At 49.5% G+C, this 19,505-nt stretch overlaps 2 protein-coding genes across 16 annotated transcripts in view; one reads left to right on the top strand and one right to left on the bottom strand.

Moving 5' to 3' along the window:
- ARHGEF7 (Rho guanine nucleotide exchange factor 7) overlaps window positions 1-19,505 on the top strand; it is a 137,062-nt gene that overhangs the window by 32,484 nt on the left and 85,073 nt on the right. For 9 of the 15 annotated variants that reach the window (XR_007188973.2, XR_006408518.3, XM_048215744.2 and 6 more), the window contains one exon: window positions 5,852-5,938. Coding sequence is in view for 5 of the 15 variants with exons in the window: in XM_048215744.2 (XP_048071701.1) it covers window positions 5,852-5,938 (87 nt within the window). In the remaining 10 variants the exon portion in view is untranslated. Of the gene's footprint in view, window positions 1-5,598; window positions 5,682-5,851; window positions 5,939-17,989; window positions 18,119-19,505 lie in introns of those variants that run through there. The other 6 variants (XM_026490049.4, XM_057307191.1, XM_057307177.1 and 3 more) reach the window with 6 other exon arrangements.
- LOC113248530 (tigger transposable element-derived protein 1-like) lies at window positions 1,222-5,579 on the bottom strand. Its single transcript, XM_026490052.4, has 2 exons — window positions 2,007-5,579; window positions 1,222-1,881 (listed from the first exon to the last, which is right to left on the bottom strand). The coding sequence occupies exon 1, from the start codon at window positions 3,802-3,804 to the stop codon at window positions 2,026-2,028; it is 1,779 nt and encodes a 592-aa protein (XP_026345837.2). The 5' UTR covers window positions 3,805-5,579; the 3' UTR covers window positions 1,222-1,881; window positions 2,007-2,025.

Genomic DNA, 19,505 nt, shown 5'->3' with positions numbered 1-19,505 from the left:
GTGTATGCTTTCACACTCCCACTGGTCAGATATTGGGCACCAACGGCTTTCCATCCTTGTCAACACTTGATAGTGTCCGCTTTTCCCATATTACCCATTTTGGCAGGTTCGTAGTGTTACCTGTGGTTTTAATTTGTATTTAGCTGATGACTTGTTCGCATCCTCACCTTCGCTCTTACAGCTCCTTTACTGAGGTATGCGGGGAGACTGGGGAATGTCTTCTTTTGCATCATCTCTGATTTAGTTCTCCCCCTGCAGTCTCACCCATGACCTCAGTGGCCCATTACTCACCATTCTTGACGACACCATGGGCTTCTCAAATGTCACACCTTTGAAAATGCAGTTCCATCTGCCTCCACCCTTTCAGCTCCAACTCCGATGTCCTTTTTGTTGGTTAGGCCTCTGGCCCTCCCCTATGCCCACAGTATTTATGCTTCTTTTCTCTGTGCTTCCATGGTCCACTTGCCATGTTGCGTGTGATTCTTCCCTTTGTCACGGAGGGCAGGGCCCTTGTCTCTTTTCTTTGTGGTCACATGATCTGGAATGGAGACTAGGTCCAATATTGTTGAATTAGTTTATTATCCTCCCAACAGCTCTGTGAGAAAGGCTGAGCCTTAAATTGGGGATAAGGGTGTAGACCCAGATGGGTCAAGTGACTTGTCCAAGGTCAGCGTGTACGTTACAGGGTCAGGCAGTACTTACTATAGAGTTTTGACTCTTTTACATTATAGTTTTCCAAACAGTATGTTGTTTGAGGTACAGTATTCATGGAACGCGCGAGCTTCACGCACCCATGTGCACGCACGTGGAGACTTTTAAAGGAGTTCATGTCCAGTTGCTCAGCTTGCACGTGCACTCACCTGTCTGAGAAGGTGCCTGAGATCAGGGAAGGTGACAAGCTCACTGAGCTATCCCAACGCCCCCTTCTCCCACTTCACGTAAAAAGGCAGACCATTCACTCATCTTCCTGAGGCACACTGCTGCAAGATGGAAAACCTCCCAGCCATGTAACCAATGAACAGATATCCATGGCGTTGAGAAGCAAAGGGCTTTAATGTCTGGAATTTTGCAGTTCGGGGTTTCTACTTGCTTGCTTTCAGAGAGACTGCAGCAGACCCTAATCATGCTGCTAACTGATGCTTTCAAGATTTTACTTATGATTGATTATATCTGGACTTTGGCTGTGTAATTCAGAAGGCATCAAAGAATCAAGTTACAAAATAGCAAAACTCCTTCCATTTTTTATTTACTTATTTTTAGGAATGAGGTTTCTCAACGCTTGCATAAAAAACCCCCAAGACAGGAATAGAATTAATGCTGGACTGTGTTTCTTTCTAGCAATAACTGATAGTTGTCTATGAGTAAATGAGCTAATTAAAAAAACAACCCTCTACATCTCATTAAGATACACATTTCCAGGCAAAGTCTTACATTTTACGTCTGATAATTTTCCTCAAAAACTGTAGTGTATTGTTCCCATCATTTATGTACTCATAATAGTCATAACAATTAGATCTTCATGGCTTAGTAATCTTAAAGGCAGAGCTGACTTTAGTGATTTGTGGTAGTTTGGGCTACAACTACTGAGCCACTGTTCCTGGGGGAAGTGCAGGGTTGGTTTCCTTGGAGTTCAGATCACAACATTTTGTCCACCAGTCGAGACGTGATCTTGTTTTAGATGTATTTCTGTGTGAAGACAGCTTATTCAGTATGTGTTCCTTACGAATAACTGGTTGTGTGCAGTGTTTCTTCATAAGGAAACACCATCCCAGGGACAGCACCGTGCAGTGATTGCCTCTCCTGCTCGGTTGCACACAGTGCGCCCACAGCACGGGACAGTCATGCACGAGAGCATCGCACAGAGAAGAAACACCTGGAATCCTGTGAAAACACAAATGAAAACCTTACTTGTGGAGCTCACTTTGTGATGGGGCAGAGGGCAGTGGGGTTAAACCTCGAGACCTTGACTTGCCCCCTGGAAAACCAAAGGAGAGTGCGTGACTTACTCGGCAGAAGAGGAAGGCGTCAATGAGGCTGGCATGTGAGATCCGGTGGTTCCACCCCAGGAGTTTGGCTTTCACAACCTGGTGATGGTGTCAGCAACGTTCCCTCCCAAACTGGCTTGAAAAATTCCTTCAGCCTTGTCTGCTTGGCTTTTCGCCTCAAATCTTTAAGTGTTTCAGCATAAGGGATGAATGCAGTGGAGGTCAGGCGCTTAAACGTGAGGCTGCGTTCCAGCATAGGGTCACACTCTTCCATGTCATTGAAAATTTTTTCCAGGGCAGAATTCCATTCCGATATTTTGGCTGCTGTGAGAGGGACAATTCTTGGAGTTTCAGGCTGACTTTCGTCTCCTTCGTCATCATCACTGACTCCAGTGCCACGCTCTGCCATCTCGTCCAGGTCTTTCTTGGTGGGTTCTACTGCCATTTCTGCCAAAATTTCCTCCACGTCCCCCTCCCGCATGTCTCTGAAGCCTTCTCCACTTATTTGCTGTGCAATATGCATTATGTTTTCGACACTGGTCTTTATATATTCTGTGACACCTTCAAAGCCTTCAAAATTTTTCACGCAGTCTGGCCAGACCTTTCCCCAACAGTTATTAATAGTAGCCTGCTTGATACCGTCCCAGGCTGTGCTGATATAATCTATAACATTGCGAATACTGACGGATTTCCAGTGGTCCATCATGGTGGTTTCCTCGTTGGCGTCGAGAGCCTCAGAAGCCTTGCTGTAGAGCTCCCTGGTGTAGTGTGCCTTGAAAGCTTTTATTACGCCCTGACTGAGGGGTTGGATGAGAGAGGCAGTGTGTGGGGGCATGAAGAGAACTTCTATGTCGGGGTGGGCATTTTCAAGTTCTTCATGGCAATGAACTGGGGCACTATCCAAAATTAATAAAATTCTGAAGGCAAGGTTTTTGCTGTGGAGATAGCGTTCAGCTTCTGGGATGAAGCAGTTGTGGAACCAGTCCCAGAATATTTCGGATGCCATCCACGCTTTTTTGTTCCACCTCCAGTGGACCGGCATACGGTTCAGATTTTTCCCTCTGAGTGCTCGTGGGTTTTGTGCTCTGTGTACAATTAGGGGTTTGCACTTAAAGTCACCCTTGGCATTGGCACATAGTAGCAAGGTTGCATGGTCTTTGAATGATTTAAAGCCAGGAGCCTTGGATGCCATTTGCATTATATAGGTTCGTTTGCCAACATTCTTGTAAAACAAGCCTGTTTCATCAGCATTGAAAACCTGCTCTTCCATATAACCCTTTTCATGTATAATGCTTAGCAGATACTTTTTAAATTCTTCTGCAGCTTCCTGATCTGCAGGACCTGCCTTGCCTGCAAGTTGAACATTTTTCATGTGGTATCGCCTTTTGAAACGTGCAAGCCAGCCTGCACTTGCTGAGAAGGGTTTAACCTTTTCCTGACCCTGGGTAACATGACTGTAAATTTCCTTGGCTTTCAGCCTCACAACAACACTGTCTACTATGCTCTTTTTATTGGTTGTCATCTCCTGGATCCACAGATTTAACTGCTTTTCCATCTTTTCCATAGCTGCATCACGCACAATTGATGTTACTTTAGCACTTTCTGGAGCGGCCTCACGTACAGATCGACGAATGTCCTCTTCCTTTTTCTGGATATACCGTATTGTTGACTCATTAACATTGAATTCACGGCCAACAGCACTGTAACTCAGGCCTGAACGAAGCTTGTCTAACACACGTATTTTCTCTGTAAGGCACATTACAACCTTCTTGCGCTTCGGAGCATTAGACAGTGCCTTAGCACTACGCTTGGGGGCCATTTAAAACCGCAAAATCATGAACAAAAAGCACAAAAATGTGAAAAATGTGCCAGTAGCCTTTGAAAAGGACATCTGCTTACATTACCAGCTGAAATAAGATGGCAGGGCATGACCTTGTTCAAGTTCAGCTAGGAATGTGTATGTGAAGGCTGTTTGAAATTTTCACTGCTCTGTACACATCTATAAATGAGAAAGAGCCACATGTGCTGATTTGGGGTTACAAACAAATTTTATCAAGTATGTGAATTTGCACAGAATCCACGAAAGAGGATGGACTGTATTTGTATGGGTCTCTTGCAAAAAAAGTGTGATCAGTAAAATTTTTTAGTATAAAAATGTATTACTTTAGGATACAGTTTTGTTGGCGGAAGTGGAATGAGTTGAAGGAGAAAAGAATGTAAAATTTCTGACTTAAACAAGAGCTTGTTCATAATTCTTTAAGACTGAGAATGGGTATTTCTATTGTAATTGGAGTCTATTGGACATTTTTAAAAGAATATTTAGCAGTTTCAGGATGTCATCAGGACATCAGAAGTTAAAACTTTGCAACTATTTAAAATTTTGGAGGATTTTAACTACATATTTGGTACATACTTTTTCAAAATTCTTTTAGAGAGAGAACAGATGGACTAGGAAGCAGCTTTGGTTTGGCTGTTCACTGGAAAAAAATCTGTTCAATTTGGAGGAAATATGTTGGCAATTTCTTCTAAGAATTTTTATATTGTAGGAAAAAAAAGTCTGATTTTTGCCCTCTTCACACCTCTCAACATGCTGGTTTTTTGTTTTGATTCAAACTTTAGAAGACCTGAGCTCCTTGAAATGAAACCAAAGTATTCCTGTGAGTCCTGATGGAATGTTGCGATTTCCTGAGAAGGACAGACGTGCCTTGCATGTCCTCAAATGCCAAAGTTCTGGATGGTGCTTTAGAGTAACTCCCAAAACTGAGTCGTCTTCGTATGCGTTAGAACGACAAAGGGTCTTTGTGATGTCTCTGACTTCTTTCTCCCTTGATTGCTCTGTATTATGGGTATTACACTCGGTTTTGTTGACCTTTCTTGGTGGGAAGGCTGTCAGTAACACCTTACACGTGTGGCAGGTGGCCCTCACAGTTCTCTCTTGGACCAAAGCATCAGGCATGCACGAGCCCTCCTCCAAGCTCTGGAGGTCGCAAACAATTTCTCCCCAGCTGACTTACTTGCGGACGTGTAACTGACTATTCTGGTTAATCATTAGTGAGGCACATGGTATGTATGGGGGGGGAGAGAACATTGCACTTAAATCCCAACATGCATAATTTATGTGCCAATTATTTTAAGTCATCGTGATAGAATACTAGTTCCACTCTCCCAAGCCGGTGGCAGGGAAGAACTGAAGAAACACAGGGTTCCCTCCAGCCCCTTCGGCCGAGGCCAAGCTCTCCCGGTACCTGCTGGGCAGGGCGGGCGGTGTCCACGGGACGAGGCCGAGGACCAGGTGCCGGGAGGAGGAGTCTGCGCGTGGGGTCAGGTGCGCCGTATCCCAGGACAAGGATCAGGTGCCAGGAGGAGGAGGAGGAGTCTGCGCTTGGAGCCAGGTGGACCGTGTCCGAGCACGAGAACCACCTGCGAGGTGGAGGAGGCCGTGCGCGGGGCCAGGAGGGCCGCGTCTGCGGACAAGAACCAGGTGCCAGGGGGCGTGGGGGGGGGGGGAGGAGGAGGCGGCGGCGGCGGCCACGCGTGGGGCCAGGTGCACCGCGTCTGCCAGGGGGTGGGCGAGGCCGGAAGGGGCCGCGCGCCGGGCGGCCGGGGCGCGGTCTGAAGACGTCACTTCCGGCGACAGCCCACTTCCTGGAGAGGGTAGGGTCCTCAGATTGGTGCAGCCCGGAGGAAGGAAAGAGGGTGAGGAGAGGCGGCGGCCGAGCGGGCGGGCGACTGGGGCGGCCGGGGTCGCTCCGGGCCGCCGGGGCCGCCCGTCCGCGTCCTCTCGCCCGGGGCCCAGTGCCGGGGCCGCCGTGGGTCGCGTCCGCGGCCTGCGCGCCGCCGCTCAGCGCCTGTGCTCTGTGTTGCAGGTTTACCCGGAGCCCCGGAGCGAGAGCGAGTGCCTGAGCAATATCCGCGAGTTCCTGCGAGGCTGCGGGGCCTCCCTGCGCCTGGAGGTGAGCGGGCAGCGGGCGCGGGGCGCGGCTTGGGGAGGGGGCAGGCTGGCCGGGGGAACGGCCCGCAGCAGCGGCGCTCGGAGGCTTGGCTCGCCGGCCCCCCCAGGGTGTGAACGCGCCCCCAGGGCGGGGAGGAGCCGCCGTGGGCAGCCCCAGGCTTGGCCCTCGCTGCTGTGAGGAAAAGCCCCAGTGGCTCGTGGGCTGATGTCCCACATTGGCGACACTGCGTTTGCAGTCTGATTCCTTGGTCCCCGCCTTCGCTTGAACTCTCCTTTTAGAGATTCTGTGGGGACCCGCGTTCAGGTCTGGGTCAGCCCCTCGGAATTCTCAGCAGTTAATCAGGCCAGGCGGGCAGAAATAAAAAGGGCCCCAAGCCCTCCCAGCCTCACTCCTTTCTCCAGCCAGAAATTAGGTGATTTTTACTCTAACATTTGGTGTTTAGGGTAGAGACAAGCTAAGCTCTGTCTTGGGGAGTGTACCGGGCGGGGGGTGTCTTTTCCATGCTAAGGTTTTGTCGCTAAGTAAAATTTTTCGGTGGCAGCTCTCTGGAAACCTCTTTTTCAGCTTAAGTTTACTGTATGATTTTTCTTGATCTTGGGGTAGTGCTTTAGATCCAGAAATCTAGCTGTTCTTTTATTTGGGAATTACAGGTCAACGTGGTTGTGGTCAGTTCTATGCCTGCCTTTTTCTGCCTGCTGCTTTACCACCTTTAGCCTTTGTTTCCTTATCTAAATTGAAGTGCGTTCAGTCAGGCTTGTAGAGTATATGAATGCATCTCCAACAGAACCTGTTATGTAGGATGATTCCGTTAAAGGTTTCCCCTCCTAAAAGGACAAGCTTAGTGTAGGTTTCTTGGAGGGAGAAACCTAGAAGCCCTTAAATCTATGAGGAAACATTACACAACTTATCTGCTAGTTGAAATTAGACAAGAACTAAGAGATCAAAATACTCTTCTTACGCATGATTGTGAACATTAAGATATCAGATACTACTAAAATGATATCTGTGAGGAAGTCACAGGTAAGTGCAAAGCTTTCTAGAGATTCCAGAGACCCAAAGGGCTGTTTAGGAAGGGGTGACATTGTTTCAGAAAGGCTTTGTCATTTTACCCTTGACTTCCTCATAGGGCTCTGAGAATATGCTTTGCTGGTTCCGATGTTTGCTTTTCTCTGACTTTTGTTGTGAGACTGTATTTTCTTCAAGTTTTGTTTGTTACAGTAAATTTGAAATTCAGTTTGCACATTAAGATAATCGCACAACTTCAGTGTCGGACTCTTTAAGAAGGCATTAAAGTTGAGTCTTAAAAACCCCTCATCCTTCGTTTTCCAGAGGTTGCTGTTGAAATTTCATATTCCGACTATTTTTTAGAATAGTTTATTTAAAGATGCACTAGGAGAGATCCCTAGCCTGTCCTAAACACCTAGATCGGTTCTTGGCATACAGTAGGCCTTCAATAAATTTGTAGTTGATAGTAATTTTTTATTTACAAGGAAACTTAGGTGACTTGTTTTTAAAGAGTAAATTATCTCTTCTAATAAACAGGCACATTGTTAGTATTCTTTTTTTTTTTTTTTAAGATTTTATTTATTTATTTGACAGAGATAGAGACAGCCAGCGAGAGAGGGAACACAAGCAGGGGGAGTGGGAGAGGAAGAAGCAGGCTCCTAGCGGAGGAGCCTGATGTGGGACTCGATCCCATAACGCCGGGATCACGCCCTGAGCCGAAGGCAGACGCCCAACCGCTGTGCCACCCAGGCGCCCCACATTGTTAGTATTCTAACGAGCTCAATTGAAAGTCACACTTAAAACTCATAATTACCTGAGATAATGAAAGTGAGAAAACAGCACATCAAAACCCTTAAATTGATGTCACTCTGATTGCTGCCCCCCCCTTCTCCCCTTAGGAAGTCACTCTGAGAAAGGAGTTTGGTGTGGTGTGAACCCAGCATGGGCTTCCAGACTTGTTCTCATCAGTGGTGTGAAGGGGCTGGCCTGTTTCTGGAAACCTGGCATTGCGCACGGACCACGTGCAGCAGTTCTCCAGGGGCTTTAAAGAAAACTACGCAGAAAGGGAATGGGCATGGAAGGACCTTGCATTTCTGACGTGCGCTCTAGGCTTTACAGGTTTCATTTTTCTGACATTCTGCAAGATGAAAGAAACCGTTTGAAAGGACGAACCCAGTCCTTAAAACTGAGCTTGAATTCCAGATTAGCTTTTGTTCTAGTACTTGTCGAGGTGCTTTTTTCCAAGGGTTCAGAGTGAAATGTGTTTGTAATGGACTATTTTTTGTATATGTATTTTACCACCGTTTTAAGCTATGCTAAGATTTCTTAAAGGAAAAGAGGAATTGAGCATCATGGTTACTATATCTATCATCATCTTAATTAGCTGTAGAATACCAGGTTTTTCCCCCAGCGGGTGGTTCTGGTTATGGAAGGAGTTTTAATTTTAAAGGAATGTTGTATGTTTTACATTTATTAAACCTTGAGAAGCAATTTAGGTTTTAAGTTGGAAAACATTTTTAAACTTGGGAAAAAACAGCTGTAGGAAAACCACACATGTGGCTTGGGTGACCTTTTTGTTTTTCTCTTTGCTACCCATCTTGCGTCTTATTTGAATCTTTCATTTCCTTGAAATAGTATGGAATTTGATAAGAATTCAGGTTTCTTTTCCCCCATGTTCCTAACGGTGTAGTAAGGTAAGATCTGAGAGATGCTCCTGTTTGGAACTGTTTGGGCCATTAAAGTTGGTACTTCTCTTAAACTTACTGACAGAAGGAGCTGGCACAGTGGTTCTCCAATTATTTTTGAGAATGTTGTGTTGAGAACCCCTAGTTTGCCCAGTATACATAGCAAGGACAGAATTGTCCTAGACCTACATGCAACATAGGTGAGAGAGCGAATCTTGCTCCTGGGGACTAAGTGCTTTGTCGTATAGTTTTCCGGAGTCTCCATTTGGTCTCTGGTTTCAGTTCTCAATTATGTCCTTATTTATAACCTTTTCTAAAGGACACCGCATGTTGCATGTTCTGCTCCTCGTCTTGACTTAGCACAGCTGTGGTCTGGCAGTGATGAAGCCTAGCCCAGTGCGTCCATTCTCAAGACTTAACCCGTGAACCACTGTTGGGGTCATGCATCAGTATCTCTTGATTCTCAAATAGGGCACTGCTAGGTTAAAGGTGTAGGGGCTTTTAAATGCTTCGGACACTTGCCAGACTGTCCCCAGAGTTTTTCTTCCTTCACCTTGCCAGCAGCAGTAGGCAGGTGTTCCTTGCACCTGTTGTATGTTTTCTTGACTTCTGGAGGATAAAAAACCTCTTGGGATAAACGTTTGTGCTTTTTTTCTCTGGTATCCTCCATGGTGACCCCGTTTCTGGGTAGGTGGTAAAGCAGATGGGGGACACTCCAGATGTCGCACTGCACGCTGGCACAGGAGGACAAAGGTTGCAGACCTCAGATGGTGCCCGTGTTTCCTCCTGACCTTTAAGAAACACTTCACTCCTGCTCTGCTGTGTCTGGGCCGGAGGGGCGGCTCTGTGCAGGCTGGCACTCCGGCTGCAAGAGCATCTCCCTCTGTGTGAGGAAGGCACTGTCTGATGTCCAGAGAACACAAATGAGTACAGGCAGGCGCTCCAGCATTGGATCAGCTGGGTTGATGTAGTTAGTGGGGAGGTTTCGGAAAACACTGTCTTACGTGTTTCCAAAAACACTCTTCAAAAATACAGTGAAGGACAGATTATTACAGTGGTATGAATAATGCTCGATGCTCTTCAAGATTTTTTTTTTTTTTTAAAGATTTTATTTATTTATTCGACAGAGATAGAGACAGCCAGTGAGAGAGGGAACACAAGCAGGGGGAGTGGGAGAGGAAGAAGCAGGCTCATAGCAGAGGAGCCTGATGTGGGGCTCGATCCCATAACGCCGGGATCATGCCCTGAGCCGGAGGCAGACGCTTAACCGCTGTGCCACCCAGGCACCCTGCTCTTCAAGATTTTTAGCCAAGGCTGTGATTGAAATTTTGTCCAAAAGAATATTTAAAAATAGGATCAAAATTTAAATGTGCTTACATGGACACTTAAAACTTGTTGACAGAGGTTTAAGAATTAATTGAAACTAAGTCCGAAGTGCATTTACAGTCCTTTTCCTAGGGATGGAATGCCCCCAGCAAGTGTTACTTTTGTCTTAGATTGAGACAGGTGGATAGTTCAGCTACCTACTACAGCTTTGTGTGAAGGTATATTCGAGGCCACATGGCAGTTCTTTTCTCAGCTAGTCCTCTTCAGTGTTGACACAGTGGTAAGCTGGAAGTGGTTGGTCATGCCATAGGGTTTGACTTTTATTGATAAAACTCTTGAAGTTTACTCACCAAGCCTTTGTCAGAACTTGCCTTTTCTTTAAGGAAGTTGAGTTAAATTTGGAAGGTGAGGATTCTCTGAATGTTTTGTAGGTACTTAAAAGCGAAGAAAGTCAAATTCTACTCAGATACTATAGTTGTATTTAACTTTTTCTGGCAGAGAGTGTCAAAGTTGACTTTCTGTCTTAAATCTTTGTGTCTTGCCAAATTGTGTCTTATCCAGGCTGATTTCCAGAGTAAGTAACTAGGCTTTCCCCTGCACTTCAGCTCTGCAGGGTAGTGTGTGGTCTAGATAGTGCTGTCCAACAAGTGTAATGTGAACCACATTCATAGTTCTAACACTCGTGGTAACTACGTAAAGGAAAAAACATGAAGCTCACGTGAATAACCTTCTCTTTATCCTAGGCTATCCGTAACGTTTGAACATGTAGTTAATATAAAAGCATTGAGGTACTGTTTTCAGTTTAGTCTTTGAAATTTGGTTTGTATTTGTCACACTCACCGCTCTTCTCATTCCGGATCAGCCACCTTTCAAATGCTCAACAGCCTCGGTGGGGGGCAGTCTCTGTGTTGGATGGCCTAAGTCTAAAGATCGGTAAAGAGGCTGCCTGCCATCTTTGAAATTCAGTGGACCGACATTTGTTGAATGCAAGCAACGTGCCCATGCATTTCATATGTACTCTTTTGTTTACTCACAAATATCCTGCAGACGAGGAGCTAGATGTGGGGCGGCTGGTGGGTATGCACGGGATTGGAGGAGCTAGACGCGGGTGGCTGGCAGGTCTCGGGGCCCACCGCAGCAGGCGAGCATGCAGGATTTGTACTCCAGTCTGGTGGTCCCACCGAGCAGGCCCTTGTGTGTGTGCGGCTGCCTGGAGTGCAAGAGACTGAGCTGTGTAATGATGGCGAAGCCGCGCTGTTGGACTGCTTCCCAGCGAGGGCCATAGGGAAGTTCTGGGTTTAGCTGGTGGCAGGGCAGGCCTCGTGGGTGTGCCCCCCCCCCCCCCCCCCCGTGTAATCATGTAGGGCTCTGACCTTGGCTTAATGTTCTGCTCACACCATCTGAAATGCTAAAGAATTTTGTATCAGGGGTCTGCATTGTGTTTGTGCTGGACCATACGTACGATGGTTGGTCTCCCCTGGTGGTATGGTTCTTAGGGGTATACGATAATAGCCGATTGTGTTCTGGACCCTGTTGTAAAGTGTGTACTGAACCACTTGATCTTTAGGCAACTCTGCTAGGTTGTTCCTCTAGTATTCCCACACCGTGGTTAGAAACCCAAGGCGCTGGGAGATAGGCACCTGCCCAAGGTCCAGAGCTAGTGATGGTGGAACCTCCCACTGTCCTAGCTCACCAGAAGCCTCCTCAACAGTGACAATCCATGTGTCCCTCCCCAAAGAGAGGCGGGGGCAGTGACCTGGAGCCAAGTGTAAAAAGGGAGAGGTGATGGGGGCTCATAGGCTGTGAATTCCTATCCCATGTCCTGTTGGCCTCAGGCCAACTAAGGTCTCCAGCGTGGGCCCCAGCAGGCTGGGTGAGCTCAGTATGCTGCATCCCCGACCCCAGTGAGAAGGTGGAGTAGTGATACCCAATTCCAGACCTTGGCCCGCGTCTGCCTCACTGTGAGCGAAGTGCCGCGAGGTGCTGTTTCTCCCGCAAAGTCAGGCTTGCATCCTCTCTGGTGCACTGAGAACTGTCCTGGCGTCCAGTGTGCCACCATCCCTCTGCCTGTCCGTGGTCATGGCAGGACCCAATATAGACCCAGGGTTTTGTTTTTCTGAAGGATCCTGTGGAGGAGGGGTGGATGAGGGTGTGGGAGCTGGCTTGCATTTCCCCTTGGAGAACATCGGGGTAAGGAGGGAGGAAGAGTTTCGGATTTGTATGTAAATTTTCAGTGCTTCCACGAAGGGGACTTTGCTAGATGCAGGGCATTGGGCCAGATACTCATATGAGGTTCTTGCCAAATCAGGATTGTTGTTTTCAGTGTAGTATTCTGCCGCCTCAACTAGCCACCAGTTCAGTGCTAGGACGTAGCCCAAAATTCTCCTTTCCCTTTTTGGGCCCTTGATCGGGGGACGGGGGGTACAGTTTCCCCAGGTCTGCCTGCTGTGCCTCCTGGGACACCTGTTAAGTGTCATTTCAGTGTGGCTGGTCAGCCAGGCTTACCTGAATTGTACAACTGCAGCTTAACTAGTTAGTAAGTATTGGCATTACTTAACATGTGTGGTGGAATGATGTGGGCTTTTGCTTCCACGAGAAGGTAGTTCTGCTTTATCTCCCGTGAACGCACCACTCGTGCTCTGCTGCCCCCAGCTGTGGGTGCATGCGCCCGTCTGCTTCCCCTTGGCGGGGTGATGGGGTTTGGCCTTCACTGGCTGTAATCTGTCGACCCAACTCACTCTAGCCTGGGTGGAGGCAGAAAGCAGGGTGTTTAGCACAGCGGGTGGGGGTGGGGTCTGCACTTGTGAGGTGCTGGAGCAGGAGGGGACATGTGGAGGTCACTGTGGCCTAGTCTCCCGTTTTAGAGCAGATGGAGACCTCGAGGTGCATGTGGGACCCATGTATGTTCCCAGGAGACTCTGCCAGAAGGGAGTTGTTTGTGCATCCCTCGGACTTGCCTGGCTGGCTGCTGGGTGGAGGGGAGGGCCCAGGACTGAGGAGGAGTGGTAAGGTGGCCTGAGAGCCTCAGCAGGTGAGCTGTTCCTGCCTTCTCCTCTCCTCACCCCGCTCTAACCGAATGCCATGGTATTCCTCTTGGCCTCCTCCCACGCCTGCCGCCTGCGCTGGCCACCCACACCCTTTGCCTGAATTATCACAACAGCCCTGCAGCGATCTTGTGCCTCTCTTGTTCTTCTCCAGGCTGGTTTCCCTTAAATGCAAATCCGACTTCTGTTGTTTTCCCCTTGACTCCGATTCTGCTCTGGGTCTTAGGCTGAAATCCAGGCTCCCTAGAAGTGGGGGGGACTAAGACAGGAGACAGGGCAGTGTTGGGCCAGAGGATGTAGAGGTCCTTGCAGTCACCCGAGGACGCTGGCCTGTACTCAGGGATGTGGGCCTGCTGGAGCAGACCCGCTAGGTGATCTGACCAGAGTCTCAGGATCATCCTGGCTGCTACTGGGATGTAGACTACAGGGAGTCAAGGGCAAAAGGAAGAAGACCAGAAGAGGTGATGGCAGAAATCCAGGTAAGAGTCGATGACCCTTGACCCACAGGGAGGACAGCGTCCATGGCTGGAAGTGTGTATTCTCATTTCATGCAGAAGGTCTGGGTGACTTCCACATGGACTACATGGGGTGTGGAAGCAGAGTTAGAGAGGACCAGGCTCTGGCCTGAGCAGGGGGAGCTGTTGTTGCCTTTGAGCTCAGGAGTCTGCTGGAGTCCTGTGTGGTGTTTGGCATCAGACCTATTGCAGTAGAGATGTGGGGGATTTGTTGGTGGAGTTCAGTGAGGTCTGACCCCGACACAGCCCAGGAAGTCCACTTTCCGCTGGTGCGTATGCAACCCGCTTCCACTGTGGGAGGCGCCTCCTTTCTCAGGACGATTTCAGGAGGCCCTCTGATGAGGCCAGGGTAGGGGTCTCCTCCATGGCGGTGGGCAGTGCTGTGTTCGGTGTGTGCTGGTGTGCGTGCCTGGTGAGTGTGGAGGGCGGTCCCTGTGCGCGGGGTCGTCTTGTGCTTCTGTCCCCAGGGCTGGCACATAGAAAGCTCTCGCTTCAACGGCTGCATGCGTGAGACCAAGGAAGAGTGGCGGGTAGTGGTGATAAAGTTTAATGCACTGGTGTTGAGTTGTATTTTATTTTAGTTTATTTTTTAATTTTTATTTATTTATTCGACAGAGATAGAGAGAGCCAGCGAGAGAGGGAACACAAGCAGGGGGAGTGGGAGAGGAAGAAGCAGGCTCGTAGCAGAGGAGCCTGATGTGGGGCTCGATCCCATAACGCCGGGATCACGCCCTGAGCCGAAGGCAGACGCTTAACCGCTGTGCCGCCCAGGCGCCCCTGATGTTGAGTTTTATGCACCTAAACGACCGCTGGCTCCATCTTCTGTAGCTCCTGTCGCAGTGGCTGCTGGGCCGTTTGGGCGTGCTTCCTTGGGGTGGCGTGCGCTTCTATAGGAAGCGCACTCTCAGCCACGGCGAGTTGCCGGAGAGGGATCTGTGTGCTGGACCGTGACCGTGTGCAGGACCGATGACTTTAGGACAGCTCACTTGTGCTTTGAGGGTGGACTTCCTCTCCTCTTGGGCCAGACCTCAATATGGGTGCCAGGGAATTGGGTGTGTATGACGGTGGGCTGCCAGAAAGTGTGTGGGAGGGTCAGCAGTGATGGAAGACACTCAGGTCCTTTGGGACTTGTTTTCTTTGGCAAAATAAAGGGTTTGGAAAGGGTGACCCCGTAGGTCTTGGAATCTGTGTGGTCACAGAGGCAGAAGGTGGGATACTGCAATATTTTTACATTTGATTGTGTTGATAATCTTAGCTTCTTGCTCTCAAAAGGCACTTATTTTTGAAATTCTAGTTTGATCTGTTTATAGCTATTGGGTTTTGTCAGAGCTCCCTTTTGGAGTTCCTCATGAAAGGTGCTTATATAAGAAGGGGAGGCCAGAGATTTTCCAGGGATGTGGCCCGGTCAGTTCAGACACGGGGCTTTTAAAATGAGGGCCTGTGTAGTTGAGTTGGACCTGCAGGGTAATGGCGTAGCAGTAGATCCTGTCACCACTCACTTGGTGCCTTCAGTTGAGTCTGAAGATGGGTTCCGATCCATCATGTGTGTTACCGTGATCATCTGGAAGTGTATCTCCCACACTGTATCGTGTGCCGCAGGGAGCAGTGCCGTGGCCAGCCCCGTCCTAGGGTGTAAGAGCCCAGTGCTGACCTTCCTAAGCTCAGCGGGGAGAATTGATCCTGGAATACTTCTTCTAGAACAGCAAAAGCTGCTTATATAAGCTTTTTAAGAGCAAGTTATATTTTTCCAAGATCAATGAAACTAATTTCTTTTCGTTATAGTCTCCTGTGTTACGCCAGATCTATCAACTGAAGTGAGAAATTCCTGTTTCTGTCAAAGGAAGAAATAACTTGAGTGTCTAGATCTCTTAGAGAATTTTTGGTTTCAGTGAGTGTACAGTGGTCCGTCCTTGCATTTTCCCCGTAAGACAGCCAGCGTGGCGTACTGGTTTTCTCTTGGAGCGTAGCAAACGGATCAGCGCACATGGGGCAGCTTCATAGCGCCGCCGTGAGGCCTGGAGTCTGGGGATCTTGCCTGGGCTCTGTGCTCGGGCCTCACTGACAGGGGGATGGCTGGCTGGGTGCTCCTGAGGTGATCGGCAGAATTCACTTCTCAGTGCTTGGGACTGAGGGCCCTGTTTCCTGGTGCTATTGGCGGGTGTCACTCTAGGCTCCCGGGAGCTGCTCTGGTCCTAGTCACAGGCCCTTCCTCTTCCTCGAAGCAGCGATGCACCTGTGTCCCGTCCTGCTGCACACCTCTGACTTTCTCTCTGCTCTGAGCAGCAGGAGGCTGTTTGGAAGGGGCTCATAATTAGATGGGGTCCACCCAGCCAGTCTCCCTTTGAATGCACGCAGGTACATCTGCAGAATCCCATTTGCTGCAGCTTGATGATGTCCTGTCACATTGTGAGCCCCTGGCTTTGGGTGGGTTTGGAGGACCTGTTGGAATTCTGCATTGGGTAGTATTGAGAACGAGGCTGAAGTATCTGGCGACCAGGGTGTAGTCCTGGCTCTGCACTATTAGATTGGTGGCCCCAGCCTCCTTTCCACCTTTAACCAAGCCACGTGAAACAGAGGGGGGGGAGAATCGACTAGTACCTCCACCAGCTGTACTGAGGGATTAATTGAAGCAGGTTGCCTGAGATAACTGGGGTCCTTTCACAATTCTGGGGTGTCTTAGTGCTGACACGAGCATGACGGACAGCGCTGTCTCTGGGGGGACATGAGGACAAGTAGAGACGGCAAGGAGATGGTCATGCCTCTGAGACAGAAAGAAGAGCTGGTCTTGGTATGGCAGGAGAGTGGGGGGCTTAGTCTTGAGCATTCCCAGTGATGTCCCCCATTTTCTGACCGAGCCGCTGCAGCTGCGTTGTGTACGGTTGGCTCATTGTCAGGTAAACCCACGGCATTGGTTGAACACCACAGGTCAGTCCTTCTCATCAGAATGACCCAGCTACGTGTGCTGTGATCATGGGTTGTGGTCCTGTGGTGGGCAGGTTGGCAGAAGTCCTTCTCTCGTCTGGGGGCACGAGCTTGGAGGCGGCCAGGGGCATGTTGTCAGGTTGCTTCTGGCTGCTTTGATTCCAGTAAGACCTGTACACAGCCTTTAGTTTGCTCTTGAGTCCTCATTCTCATGTTGTGCTGCCATCTGTGGGGTGGCCCAGGTGGCCTCCCGCCCAGTGTTCCGCCAGCTTGTCCTCTGTTGCTGTTTGTGCCACCACCTTGCTGAAAAACAGCCCTGGACAGGTCCCGCCTGGTTACTCAGACGGTTGTGTCCTGGAGCGTTTCCGTGGTGACGTGAGCCTTGTCCACTTCTCCTGTCCGTCCCCCTGCTCTTGGACTTTCTGTCCCCGGTGTGTTGAACCACTCGCGATGTCCTGAGTAATAGTTGCTCATTGGCTCGCGTGAACGTGGTGGCGTGTGTTCTGTGCCAGGTGTTGCGCTAGTGGCTTCATGTATGTTGTTTACATGTAACGACTCCAGTGAGCTGAGACCCGTAGCTAGAGAGGTTCAGGAACGTGGCCCTGGCCACTCGGCTAGTGCGTGCTGGCCCGGGGTCCTTCCTGTGCCCTTCCCGTGTGGGCTGGCGGCCCCTCGTGGCGCCGTCCGTCTGCACGCTCCCCTCTGCCCCTGGCTGGCCCTGTCTCCGCCCCCCTGGGGCCTGGTCCGAAAACAGAATTTGCCGAGTGTCCGTAGCTCTGCTGTGAGGAACTGTGAGAGTGTCCTGCAGACGCTCCGTACAGTGGCTGGAATGTTCTCCGCCTCCCTATACAGAGATGGGAAGTTTCCTCAGGGCCCCCCGCCCCAACTGTGGACACCCTAGGAGGATCTAGGGAAGGATGGGCATGTGTGCGTTGAGGAAACTCTTGTTCCCTAATCTGGAAGGGGTTGTCTTTGTCTTGTTGCAAACGGGTCCTAATGCTATGGTGGTTTTGGAGACAGGTCAGGTAGAGGCATCCAGTGCAGAGGAGACGCTTGGCTGCTGCCTTCTGCACGTGTGTGGAGTGCAGGCAGGGCTGTGCTCGCTGAGGAGGAGGCCCGGCCTGCAGCGTGCTTCCATCTGACTCTTTTGGGGCTGCTGCTGTGGGCGTTGGGGCTGTCTGGGCCACGTCGGCTGACCGCTCACCTGTCCGCGGAGTTGCCGGGAAGGCTTCTCCCTAGCCTCAGATGCACCCTCACTGGCCTAGACCGCTGGGAGAAGTGTTTCTGTGTATGAAACATGCGTTCTCCTGAATAATACTAGGTTACATGTGTTTTTTTGCTTTGCGGTTGAATGGGATGGCCATGTTGGCCATTTGGCGGGGAAATGGTTTATCGAGGGTCTGTTTCTTATTTTTCAGTAAGGCCTTGTGAAACAACATCAGTCAGGACCGATGAGTGGGAGCCACATGAATCCGGAGCTCAGGCGTGAAGACTCCTGGGAGAGTACTCTGCCCAGAGAAGATGCTCGTCACTTAGTGTGCTGCCTTCTGACCTCTTCTCCTTTCTCCCACCTTGTTTGAGGCTGCTCTGAGTGTCTGAGTCCTCACTGCTCTCCTTGGGTTTTAAAAACAGACAAATTCCCTGTTGGCCTTCTGGGAAGGGGAAACCCCCTCTTCCTGACAGGTAGTTGCCCTGAAACGGGTTGCATCCCCGAGGAGCTCCCGCAGATCCTGGGAACCAGTGAGCAGACCAGTTCCCAGGGAGTGATGACAAAGCAAGACCAAACCCGAAGCCTCTCAGACCACATTTAGATAGGAAAATTGCCCTTGCTATGTTATTTTTTAAAATAATTTTCTTGCCAGAATATGTACTTCCAACGTACTTTATATTAGCGTGTGCTGAGTGTTTTCTCGGGTTGTTCAGAGAACCTCCCTCGTCTGTCCTTGAAGTGGCAGGACAGGACTCGCTGGGCATTGGCGTTTCCCCCTTTCTCGAGGCTGAGGGCGCCTGTCCCCTTCCCTTCAGGGAGGACTGTCAGGGAGTGTCCACTTGGGTTGCAGAGTGGGGAGCTTTTAAAATATGGACTCCAGGGTTCCCCTGGAGAGTTTGACTTAATTAGTGTGGTTTTTAAAACTGACCCCATTGAGTCCCTCAGATTCGGGTTTGGTGAGGCCCGAGAGCTCTGGCTGGGAGAGGGAACTGTGGTGATTCCATCCATGCTTGCAGGAGAGCCAAGGATCCTGCCCAGCTTCGGACGGGCGGTGGGAAGTGCGCTCTCCTCCAGCCTTTTCCTTGCGGGCCCGGCCAGCCCAGCGCGCAGGGGGTGGGAAGGGGGTGGGTGAGGCAGCCATGGGGACCCTGAAGTGACACGGGGCCTGTTGGGATTGTTCGTTTTGAGTCCTTGTGTGGGTGGCGAGTGAATGCTTTTATTTTCTACTTAAAAGATTCTGGGAATAGTTGGGGGTGCTCAAATGAACCTCCTAACCTGCCCCTGCCCTTTTCTTGGAAAAATTGAAGCTGACAGTGTGGAAGACTAGTGCGAGCACCCTGAGCCTTCACTCAGTTTACCATCCAGACACTTTGCCCTTTTGCTCTGAGTATTTAGGTACTTTTATTTTGCTAGTCACTTAAACTGTGTGGTAGACCTCAGGATATTTGCCTTTCAATACCTAGCACGTCCATCTTTAAAATGAGAACCTTTTCCTTTAGTTTCCAGAACAATTCTTCCACCTTTATCATTGATTAGGACTTTGACGTTTTTTGAGGAGGCCAGGGTGGTTATTATCCTGTAGAGTGCCCGTGGTCTGGGTGGCATCTGGTTCACGTTAAACATTTTAGGTAAGAATTCTACACAAGTGGTGATCCGTATTTTCATAGGTCCTATCGGGAAGTGCTTAATGTGGACCTTCATACTGTGATAGATTCCTTTATTATTTAAAGCCTTTTCTGTCATTTTGGTGGAACCTCGAGAGGGATGAGAGTAGTGTGTGTGTTCACTTTACCATCTCTGAGACCTTTCTCAGAGTTTGAGTTTTGTAATGATTGGCTCTAAGTTTTTAATGCAATGTGT

Source organism: Ursus arctos, unplaced genomic scaffold (genome assembly GCF_023065955.2).
Source record: "Ursus arctos isolate Adak ecotype North America unplaced genomic scaffold, UrsArc2.0 scaffold_10, whole genome shotgun sequence".
NCBI lineage: Eukaryota > Metazoa > Chordata > Mammalia > Carnivora > Ursidae > Ursus > Ursus arctos.
This window is presented reverse-complemented; position numbering and strand designations above follow the sequence as displayed.

Bases quoted from the DNA above. Each gene is read 5' to 3' on its own strand.
- LOC113248530 (XM_026490052.4), bottom strand. From the start codon at position 3,804: ATGGCCCCCAAGCGTAGTGCTAAGGCACTGTCTAATGCTCCGAAGCGC.